Source organism: Rhea americana, unplaced genomic scaffold (genome assembly GCF_003343005.1).
Source record: "Rhea americana isolate MKP2758 unplaced genomic scaffold, rheAme1 scaffold_152, whole genome shotgun sequence".
Classification (NCBI taxonomy): domain Eukaryota; kingdom Metazoa; phylum Chordata; class Aves; order Rheiformes; family Rheidae; genus Rhea; species Rhea americana.
In genome coordinates, this window is record NW_028185617.1 from 204,944 (window position 1) to 216,843 (window position 11,900).

The window sequence follows — 11,900 nt, forward strand, 5'->3', positions numbered from 1 at the left end:
TATGGATGATGGCAAGACCAGGCTTCTTCTGTCATAAGAAGAGGGAGGAAAAAAGAAGAAAAACCTAAATGAAAAGCCAAAGGGGGAACTTGCTRCTGTTGCTCTGATAGTGGAATCTATGGATGGGGACAGCATCTCTCGATAGTAACAAAAATAACAATCAAATCAAATCTTAGCTTTTATCACCATCTTCATAGCTTTGTGAACATGCCTGACACAGATTCACCACAACTGTGCAGTGGATTCTCATTCTACCTCTTTGCTCATACTGATCCAGGTCTTAACTGCTCTCCTGTTATCTTTTTTTCAGGCAGTAATTCCTATTGTTTCACATATCTTGCTGTGTGAATGAATCTGGTTACGTTCTMCATTTGTCTTGAATGGTTATCCTCCACTGACCATCTCCATCATAATAACATGCTTTCTAGCAAAATTACAATTCTAAGAAAATACTATGCTATAAAGCACTTGAAAATCCTATGGAGCATGACACTGTTACAAAATTAGTTTGTGAATTAATTAAGATCATAAAGGGGTTGTTTTCATTAAAGTTGTGTTTGACTATACAACAGCAAATTCAAAACCTTAAGATGCTACTATGGAAACAAAATACTTCTAAGTTTTCAAAAGTTACCTTAGATTTTGATAGCTGCAGCAGGAATAAGATCAAATGTGACCTTAGTCACAATCATGTACTTATATGGACTTACAGATATTATTCTGATTTATTTTAATCATCTATTTGTTAAAATCTCATCACTTTGATTAACTGTTTGGAGAAAACTTTAATATGATCCTGAATCTGAGATCCATCTGGAGAGAAGAAATTTGAAGAAACTCTGTGGACAGACTCTAGGTTAGCCTCTAGGGGAAATTTGGGCACAAAAATGCTTGAGTTGAATATTTTTATTTGATTTRTATGTGACACAGGTGTTGAGTGTCCTGGCCCCATCAAGATGGTGGGAGCTATAAGTGTAAGCTGGACTTTGGGCACCCGGTAAACATCAGGACATTATGGATTTGAGCTGCTTAAGCACTTAGGCAAAGYGCTTTCTCTATCAGATGTAAGCAATTAGTGAAATTTAAGCACTTAAGTCATTTTGGAACTTGATGTAGTATCTGAAGATTCCAACTCAGGTTACCAGCCTTCAGTAAAACCAGTAACTATCAATTATTTGGTAGCTCTACAAAGAGAGAAAAATCCTCTGAATGTCATTAAAACCTCTTTTGATAGAATTTTTTCCCTCTAGCTCCTTACAAGACTGTGTTTTCTCTTTCACTGACTAGAAACTTGCTGCACATCCTAAACATCTGTAGGCAGAACTGAYTCTATCCACTTATATATTAAGCCCTCCTACACAGCAGAGGAATGAACTGTGGAACACCATCGTTTTCACATCATTCTTTGTCTTCAGATATGAGAACTAGTGGAATCAGATAGACACTCAGCAGTTCTCATAATGGGCACGGTATCTCCAGTTGGCTTCTCCCCAACTATGCTCCTGCACTGCTTCGATGAAGACGTGCACATGGAGTTTCTGTGAGCTGTTTTTTGAATTTGCCAAGCTGCCCTTCTCCACCTTGCCAGCCAAAGTCCGCCTGCTTTCTCTCTCTGCTCCTTGTAGGAATGTTGGAAGTAGAGGCTGACTCTCTGGTGAGAGAGAAATGAAGCATAGACTGAAGGTACTACCTGGAAGGTTGTAACACCCAATGAATACAAATAGCTAAGGATGGACTTTCATCTTAAACTGTTGTAATGTAAATAAATACATAGCTTATATGACATTCGGTTAGGATACAAGATATAAGGTGAGTTGTACAATAAAGGGGAAATTCAATAGAGTAAATCACTGAAAGCAAAATAGAAATGATTAGGTGGTAGCTAATGGTAGTATATGTAATAGTCCATTCATCTAAAGTTGGTTGGAAATAAGATTGGRAGATATATTATTAATGACAATGTTTATTCCTTCTGTCACTGAAACTCTAAGAGCTGTTAATGTAATGGAGAAATGGCTCAAAGCAGCAAGYAAGAAAAACAGTACTGCCTTTTGATCAGCCTTTGGCACAAAATCATGACACCATGTAGCAAAGGGATAACCAATAGAAAGAGAAGGTAATTTTGGAAGTCCTTTTATAATTTGATATCCACACCACAAGTGATAAGKGATAATCTGGGAGAAATTTAGTGGTGTAGGTGACAGAGGAAGTACTAAGTACTAATCTAAGMTTATAAAAGAGCCAGATGCCAGTTCTGTCTTGTCAAAGACAGAAAAGGAAAGAAGATGCATTGATGTATTTACAGGTTGAAGTATGGGTCTGTTCTCAAACCAATACTGCAAACAGYGTCTGTCACTAATCTACCATTAGTTGTCCTTGCTGTTTGCAAGCATTCAAAACATTTCAGTGCCAAACATTGCAGTATATTTTTTAAGCCTCACAAAGACAAAAATTTCGTATATAAACTAAATTTCTCATTTAATTACCTCTTATGTAATTTACTAACCTACTATAATTTACTCTTTTTTCCTTTTTTAGTTTTAATTTATTATATTTTTGTATTTATTATAATTTACTTATGTAATGTTAGTAAGTATGTAATYTGACCTGAATAATCTCTATAACTAACAACTAGCTGATGATGTCCAAAGGAAAGGGCTCAACCTGATGCATCTTTGGCAGAGTTTTTAAAACCTGTAGTTAGAAAAGACTTCACAAAGATTTTATCTGAAATCACAGGTAGAAGAAGAGAAGAAGAACCCTGTACTTTAAAGTCAAATTTTAAATGATTGTTTCAAAGTTACTGGAACCCCTGAATCAGATATCAAAATTATTATTGTCTTTCACCATCCATTGACTGTTTCTTCATAAAAAWTTTCTACAGCTGTCTGTGCTCATATGGATGGAAATGTTTGTGTTAATTTGCCAGGTATTCTCAAAAGACTTTATAAAAAAAATTTATCTCAAGAATAAAAGGAATTGAATATATCAATGCTTTAAAGAAAGCTTTAAAAAGATGATCACCTTCCATGCTAACRATACACCCTGTTATTTGTGTTGTTTTATGTTGAATCATCTCTTCTTTTTAGAGACAATCATGACTGTCTTACAAGGTGTTGTCTGAGCAGTTCCAGTGCCATTTTAGTCTTCTATTAGTCACCATGATATTACATAGCATATAATGAAACTAATAAGATATACTCAACAGAAACAGAACAATTCATTGATCTTTTCATGATTAAGGAACACTTTATTCACTTTCCTTCTTCCAACAATGTGAATTCTCAAGAGCTTCTTCTAAAACCCTGAGACTCAGTTCAGCCTCTGTTTCCCCTTCTTCTTCATTTTAACCATATTTCTTGTTCAAGGTAACTGCTTAGTAGGAGTTATCCTAAAAAATCCTTAGTAGGATTGCAGTCTGCCTCAGTAAACAGGGTGCAAGCAGTACAAAGGGCAAAAAGGTGGGAAGGAACAGAGAATAGAGCCATGACTGTAAATTTCTTTCTTGCATAGGCCAGCAGAACTGACTATTTGCTTTAGGTGTAAGAGAGCRTTTCTTGAAGATATAAAGTGATGTCAGGCACGACCACGTTCAAATAGCTCAATTCATTCCTTAATAAATGTGACTAACCTCGGGAGCATGATCTGGATCCAGAGCTTGCCCTTACCACTGCTAGTCTACCACGTTACWCTGAGCAACTAGTCATAACCCACCTCCTGCCAGCAGCAACAATAGCAATTTCACCTTACGTAAATAGCTGCCGTCTCCCTCTTCTTCCCTCTAGCAAGAATGGTTGTCCAAGTTCACTCTCCTGTATTTGCCATAGAGTGGYAGGCTGTCATTACCACAGGGAGCAGGAATAGGGTCTTTGTGCCACTTTCAGAAAGGTAGATGAATGCTGCAGGCACGGATGGGAGCAGAGGACAGTAGCTTTTGCTTTTGCTGGAAGAAGCTCTATCTCAGCTCTCTAGCCGGCACCTGATGACAACCAGCTGTTCAAATGTCTGGCCTCTTCTCTGGGAAAAGGTGTCAAAGTAGATGAAGTGCTGGAGCATTTTTTCCCAATTATGAATAGTACTTGACTGTTAGTGTTCCTTGTAGCCTATAGAGAATTGAATAGAATTAATCCAAGAATTGTATTATAAAGTCTTTTACTTAATAGYTGTGTTCCTCTTTGGACCTTTGAAACAGCAGGGTTTCCAGCTASCTTCCTTCTTGATAACTTCTCAGCTTATAATGAAGAGCCACATGAAATGATGACTGATAGGTGGTATTTAGAGTTCATGTAGTACTTAGTACAAAGTGAGTCTGGCCTATGYCCAGGAATAGTTTGTGCCACGATACATAAAGTAAACAATTGCTATGTGGCAGTTTGTTTCCTGTATTGACTTTAGTATTTAATATGAACACAACATTTCCTGCAAAAAATTAGAGGTATTTTCAGTTCTTCAGATAAAATCTTTGTCATCTCTCCTCCCTTTATCACTCATTTGCTAAACTGTATTCCTTCTATTTGCTATCTACTCACCTAAGATTATTAAATTAAATTAAGTATTCATATTAACCCTTGCAATTTTAATATCTTATTTGTAATTTAATGAATTATAGGTATATCAATTATCAGTTATGGCTGATTAAGCTTGTGCTTGCTGGAGACTCTTCACTATCAATTATTTGGATAAAAYACTAAGAATAAAAGCCTGGAATGTTATATTAATCTTACTCAATTTATTCACTGCTTAGAATCTTAATTCTCATAAATCTGTAAATAACAAAGTGTAAGTCTAAGTCTTASGTACAATGCGGAGAGACAGCATTTTTATGAAGGTTACTTTTGACCATACTTCACATCCATAGCTATAAAACTTGTTTGTTCATATAACAAATCTCCGGAGAATTTCCTGTTTACCATTTTGCTTATCTTCTTGGCAAGAGTACAGAACACACCCAGCATCCATGGTTGGCAAAAACATTTAAATATTTTTTTTTATTTTTATAACTGGCATTATCTTAAGGTCAAAGACATTCAGCTAGTGCCTATAACACTGCTACTTAGACACCATAGAAATTTGGTTCAGATAATACTGTACCTCAGGAGAGAGGCCTTTCTTCTAGCAGCTGATATAGAGGCTACTATATGTTTCAATTTATATAACTTTAGCATTACAGCAATAGAATATTTTCTCATGAATATTGATGAATGTGCATTAGATATAATTTAAGGGGTTCTTTTTTGTTTGTGATAAATGTTTACTGCTGAATGTTACATGAAATGGACTGTTTAGAATCAACAAATCAGGAATGCTATGAAAAAAATCCTTCTCTCACCTGCATGACATTTTAGTTCTAAGTTTCTGAGGATTTTGAAACTCTTGAGAATTATGAAGTTATATGAACCAAAAGCATATATTAAACATATATTAAAAAATGGATCAATTACTGTACATAACCTAACCTGCCAAATTTTGATGCCACTTCTGATGAGCATTGTCTGTGTTGAGCTTAGACTCTATGACATGGATGATATGCTACTGAAAGCAAATGATTTATATGAACAAGCAATATTATATCATATAGAATATTTTTTATATATATATATCCTATAGAACATKCAATATTCTATATTGTGCAGCATTTATAGTCATTGTTCTATTTGTAAACTTATTAAAATTGCATTTAAATACTACGCCAAATTTTAAAATTCACATGTAGTGCTACCCATARTGGATAGACATATTAGATCATTTTTTTTTTCTTTGTAGAAAGTCTCAGCTATTGCTGAAAAGATTCCTGTACTACATATTTAGTGTGTATTTCCAAAAAAATTCTTCAGTAAACAATAGAGCAATAAATAAATAAATCAAATAGAGTAAAAAAGTGCTAAGCAGCATACAATAAGGAGAAAAGTTTATCGTTTCCTCAATTATTTCTGTCAGAGTATTTGATAGGTGCTCATATTGAACTGATAGCAACATATATATATAAACCTCATGTTTATAAGACACTTGAAACTAATGCAATATCACACATACATAGAACTTCGTAAAAAAGATACTATATTTATTTATGCCTATCCTACTACAAAATTAGGAAATTAGGGCTGGCAATGCACACACACATGTCCCTAGTGAGAGAAAACTCTGTCTTCCATTGTAAATCTAGACATTTGCAAAGGCAAATGGCAATTTAGGCATCTAAGCCAAGGAAGAATTGCAAGAATAAATCAAAATGTTTATCATGCCTATACCTTTCATAAAAATAATTTTTWAAAAGTCCCATAAAATGTTTATTGAGAGCTACTGCAAGCCTACTGACAGTCTCTTAGGTTCTGCTCCACTGATTATAAACTATGGGTAACTGATGAAATAGTGTATTGGTGAAGACCTTTGAAAAATGAAAACACATTTGCTTGCTCYTTGCCTGCCTCAGCTGTGGAAAATGATGCTTATGAGATGAAACTCTAAGAAGTCATAAAAAAACACATTCACAGAGTCTCTTCATTTAGGAACTGTCCTAAGGATATGGGAAGCCAAAATGTCAATTGTGATATATGCAGCTAGTAACAGTGAATCTTTGTCTGCCACCTGTACTTTATCGAATGAATATTAACTTTTTCCTTCTGTCATTTTAACTTTTTTGTTCTGTTTTCTTTCTAGATTTTTAATGACCAACATGTTCTACGGAGGCTCATCTAGAAACTGGTCCACTTTAGAGTCAGTTGAGATTGTACAAGATGACAAAAAGTTTGCTAAGTTTAATGTTTCTGTCGTCTCTGCTCCTGCAGAGTATTCATTTCATTGTCAGCTGGTGGGAACAAGCAATCTCTATCCTGCAAGGCTGATTCCGTCCAACAATGAAGGAAAAAACTGGGATGTTTTCATTTCTAGGTTTCAAGTGAGTACCTGTTGCCATTTCAGAGATAATTCCAGGAACTATTATTTGCTATTGTAGGTGCTAAATGGCATATATTCACAATACTCTTACTTTCATTTCAGCCTGAAAGAAAAGCCGTTCCCCCTAGGTGAGCTATTCAATAAGGGGGAAAAGAGAAAGCAGTTGTTGAACTGTAAGAATGTGAAAGCACAACTGTGAAAAACAAACAAACAACAAAAAAAAAAAAACAACTATGAAGCTGTCCACAGAAAAGAAAATAACAATAAAACCAAGTGGGCTTAACCAGGCAAAGAATGACTAAGTCCCATGCGTGCTTAATGAATTGGGCTGCTGTTAGAAACATGGACCTCTTAAGTGTGTGACTTTATGCTGCTTACTTTGTTTTTATTTGATTTCTTTGCACTTTGTTTACTAGGAAAGTACAGCTTAGTGTTGTTATGGTTTTCAGTAACATAGAATATCTGAACTCCTACAGACAGAAACAAAGCCCAGTGCAATTAGATTTAATGGAAGGTTTGCCATTGACTTCAGTTGGTTGCAATATTAGGTCCTACATGGCCCAGAGGGAAAACAGTTTGCTCTTCCTTGAATGAGGTGCTGTATATGTAACGCAATAGTATAGACCACATATGTGAAGGGCAGATTACTTTTTTATTATTTTGAGCATTGATCTTTATTTAGGAGGAGTACATCAGCATCTATATCTTAAAACACACCAAGGGATTTCTTTGATTAAAGAGATCATAGAAATGACAGAAATAATTCCAAGCCAGACTCTATTTATCAGAGATAATCTGAACGCCATGTTAAGTATATACAAATACTAATACARTTTTATTTAGGATTTGGATACCAAACAGAATCTCAGTGATCTAAGTCCGTATTTGGCATTTCTGCTTAAACAATGGAAATCTCAAAGAATCAGCACTGGTGCTGGCATCATCTCCTCCCCCATACATAACTGCTTACTCTCCTTCCAGAATCAGAATCTAACAGAAGATAGAATACAAAARCAATGAAGAATTGAAATAGCTGCAAGTTGAGTATCTTCAATCATTATTAAGTCACATAAAAACACCAGACCTAAGTATCTCTGGCAGCCTTTCTTAGGAATCATTACTTTTTGTCTTCTTTACAGAAATCCACAGATTCCAAGATCAAGTCCTATTGTTTTTGAGAAACTACACAGCAGTAGGCACCARTGTTTTGAAGGTTCTTCCTGATGTTATTTTTTATGGCAAGGCCTGAAGAAAACCTGAGTCCATGTAACTGTACTTTGCCTAGTAAACTCTTTGAAATGTGAAGCAAAGCCTTCATAGCTACAGGGGCTATGAAGTGGCCACTTGCAACAATCTATTCTTTTTTCAGAATTTCTGCATACATTGATATGTTATCTTCTCAAAACTTAGATGGAGGCCTCCATCTTGAGCAGACATCCTTTCACTGGGGTCTAGATCAAGAGCAGAATTAACAGGATTCCCAGCTTCCTTACTGTTTTGGAGCAGCGGTTTCTTTCACTGCTCTTGGAACTGAGAGGAAGGCCTTTTTCTCACACTAAATCCTAACCATGAAACACAGTCGGAAAAGTCCTGTTCTGATCATTGCTGATGTATGACCTCAGTAAAACTGGAAATTCAGCATCTGGGGCCACATTTAAGCTTTATCTGAATCAGAGCCTGCCTTTCCAGATTCCTTCCACTGATACACAGTTAAATCCAAATTATCTCAACTCAATCAGCTGAGATATCAGTTTTTGTCCTGGAACAAAGTTTGGAAACCCCCAAGCTCTACTGCAAGATAAAGGAAAGTACATGAGATGTACTCAATGAGTACAGACCTGTAGGCAACACAGAACTCAGTATTTCTGGCTCTAAAACAGAAGTGGTAAAGGCCTGCTAAACCAAATATGCTTGCTAAGTGCCTCAGAGAGCTCTTGTAAATGTGGTAACAAGAGTATATTGTTTTTCAGAACTTCATTCTTTTCTGTGAACCAACTCTGATAGGAAAATGCTTTTCATGACAACGTTAAGCAATGAATCAGAAACCAGGTTCCAGTGCCAACCTGGCTTGCACAATTGCACTTTACTAACTTGGGTCCGGAAAACAATATCGCTATATTAGAAGGACATAGCACCTGCACAGCTAAGCCCTGCATAACTTATTCCAGRACTAGACTGAACTGATGTAGCCATTAGCTTTATTTCAGCTTGCTCACTGCCACTGAAGGAACATTTATAGGATGCTCTGTAGGTATGCCCTTGGCTAGGATGTCACCACTCACGGCTGTGGACAGTACCAAYACTTCTGTGTTTTGCTGTGAGAGAATGAATGTTCTGCAATGATACCGTCTATCTCTTTGAGGATCCCAGAGCAGTCTACAAAGTTAAAGAAGAAGCTACCATCAGGCACTGCTTTTCTTTAGTATGTGTCATACTAAAGAGGGAGAGATCTTATCAAKGTGTATAAATATCATAAGGGAGGGTGTGAAGGAGGAGAGAGCCAGACTCTTCTCTGTGGTGCCCAGTAACAGGACAAGAGGCACTGGGCACAAACTGAAATACAGAAAGTTCTGTCTTTACTGTGCGGATGATTGAATACTGGAGTAGGTTTTCCAGAGAGGTTGTGGAATCTCYAAMCCTGAAGATATTCAAAAGCCTCCTGGACATAGTCCTGGGTGGTCTGCACTAGGTGACCCTGCTCAAGCAGGACAGCTGGACCGGATGAYCTCTAGAGGTCCCTTCCAACCTCAACCATTCTGTGGTGCTGTGATTGTTTGATACTTGTTTAGAAACCCCTTTGTTCTTAAAAGAAACTGCCCAAAACTTTGAAGCCAAAAATTTTAGATTTTGTTGAGGCTTAAATACCTCTAGTTTCAGTAATTAGATGTAGTGTACTTTTAAGGGCAATGAAACAACAGAGATTTTACTTGAAGGTTTTATAAAAGGTCAAGTGCTGAGGAAAATCCCATAAAAAAAACTCTCTAAATGAACAGGAAATGTAGACTACTATAACCAAAACAAATGACACTATTCCAAACATTAAAATTTTGGACAGGACACAGGACAGTCTTTATCAAGACTTTTATAAGCATAAAAATTRAAGAATCACATTYAAGTATTTTWAACTTTCCATARGTAGAAATACTGCTATAAGTCACATTTTTATCTCCYAGCTGGGATCTAACACCTCCACAGAAATGATAAAGCTTCAGAAAAACAATAAAAGAACCCTTAATATATTTCATCCCATTCCTGAAAAGTAGACATAGCATTTTAAGAATGTGCAATTAAAGCTTTTGCCTGAAAGATTCAATAAGCATAATCCTACTTGGAAAAAAAAAAAAAAGAAAAAAAAAAAGAAAAGGATTGAATAAAAGAACCCCAGTATTTCTGGCTCTAAATCAAAAAGAAAAGAAAAAAGAAAGAAAGAAAAAAAAAGAAAAGGATTGAATAAAAGAACCCCAGTATTTCTGGCTCTAAATCAGAAGTGGTAAAGCCTTGCTAGACCAAATATGCTTGCTAAGTACCTCAGAGAGTTCTCGTAAACGTGGTAACAAAAGTATATTGTTTTTCAGAAYGTCACTCTTTTCTGTGGACCAAAATGACATAAATCATCACCAGCTTTCTTTGTTTTTCGTTCAATAAGTCTTTCAGATTACATTTCATGACTCCTATTCATGTTCTCCTCTGTTAGCTAAATAGTGGCTTAACAAGCCTTGGTAATCACGTGTACTCTCTAAAACTGTGTGCAAATAGTTATTTAACCCAAAAGTTTATTTTCTGTAATCCTGCTTTAATCAGAACTCTATGATTTCCTGTAGTGGAAAACAGACCATATGCACCAGTTAACTACATGACAAGATTTGGAGAGATTCTTGCAAGAAGCTCAGGAAAGCTCGTATTGCCAAAAATATCTTTACCTGTATGCTTATAAAYTTATCTTCACCATAGTGCCTGCATATCCTCAGAGAGTAGTTCTGCATATGACAATAGTTGTGCTAATCATCATTTTAGAGGGAACAAAGATATCACTCTTAATGTGTATTGCATACACATTGACTTTAAGGTGCCTGAGCCGCAAGTGAACTCAGACCTGAAGTGCTTAATGATATGGCTTTGCATACAAGCCAAAGACTAATTTCTTCATTGTTTGCACCAACACTTTTCMTTGGAAATACAGATTCTGTTTTATTGCCACAAAGCTATCCAGTTTATTCATCATAAAACATGGAATAATCAGGCTGTAGGAACATATAAAAGAAGAAATACATGATCTTCTGCTTCATCACTTGTTGCATTTTTTTTTTCATTCTCAGATTCAAGGCTTCAACATTAAAAACAACCAATTTTCCTATGCAAGCGACTGTACATGTTTCTTCACTCCCAGAATCTGGATGGGCTTGGTGACCTCTGTGGTTCTGCTGTGGATCCTGGCCTATGGAATCCACATGATCATGCAGCTCACAACAAACAGTAGATTTGACGATCCCAAAGGTCCAGCTCTGTCAGTTCCTCAGACAGAATAGGAGTGGATTGAGTTAATACCTGTTCAGCTCTTCSTGATCTGACATTTATAGTTTTATAACTTTTCTACTTTATAATAAATGTAACCTAAAGAGATACCATAGCAGAAAGGGATAATAACTAGATAAAAGGATCCTTTTGTTTGGCAACAACAATAGTTCTGTGTGCTATTACCTCAGTTTGTTAACAGTTATTAACAGTTGTTAACAGTTAAAGCTCTGAGATGAGATCATAGAAGTTATTACTCTATCCAGTAAGAACTTCTGTCAGGTTAAATATTACTGTCAAAGAAAGGATATCACAACAGAGATACACTGGAARCATTTATAAATTTTTTATTCAGAAAGACCATATAGTCCAGCCACCAAAGTCTCTTTAAGTGGTCTTTAATAAGCATAGCATGTTAATGCTACAACTTAAGAAGCCTGAGCTGTGTCTTCTTGTCAGGTTTTCTCCTGAAAAAAATCATCCGTAAATATAGA

General features: G+C 36.0%; 1 protein-coding gene across 1 annotated transcript in view; it reads left to right on the forward strand.

The window, feature by feature from the left end:
* ATP6AP1 (ATPase H+ transporting accessory protein 1) overlaps positions 1-11,420 on the forward strand; it is a 47,960-nt gene extending 36,540 nt beyond the window's left edge. Inside the window, exons 9-10 of the mRNA XM_085299701.1 lie at positions 6,658-6,895; positions 11,211-11,420. Of these exons, the coding sequence (XP_085155827.1) occupies positions 6,658-6,895; positions 11,211-11,420 (448 nt within the window). The remainder of the gene's footprint in view (positions 1-6,657; positions 6,896-11,210) is intronic.
* The last annotated feature ends 480 nt before the right edge of the window (positions 11,421-11,900 follow it).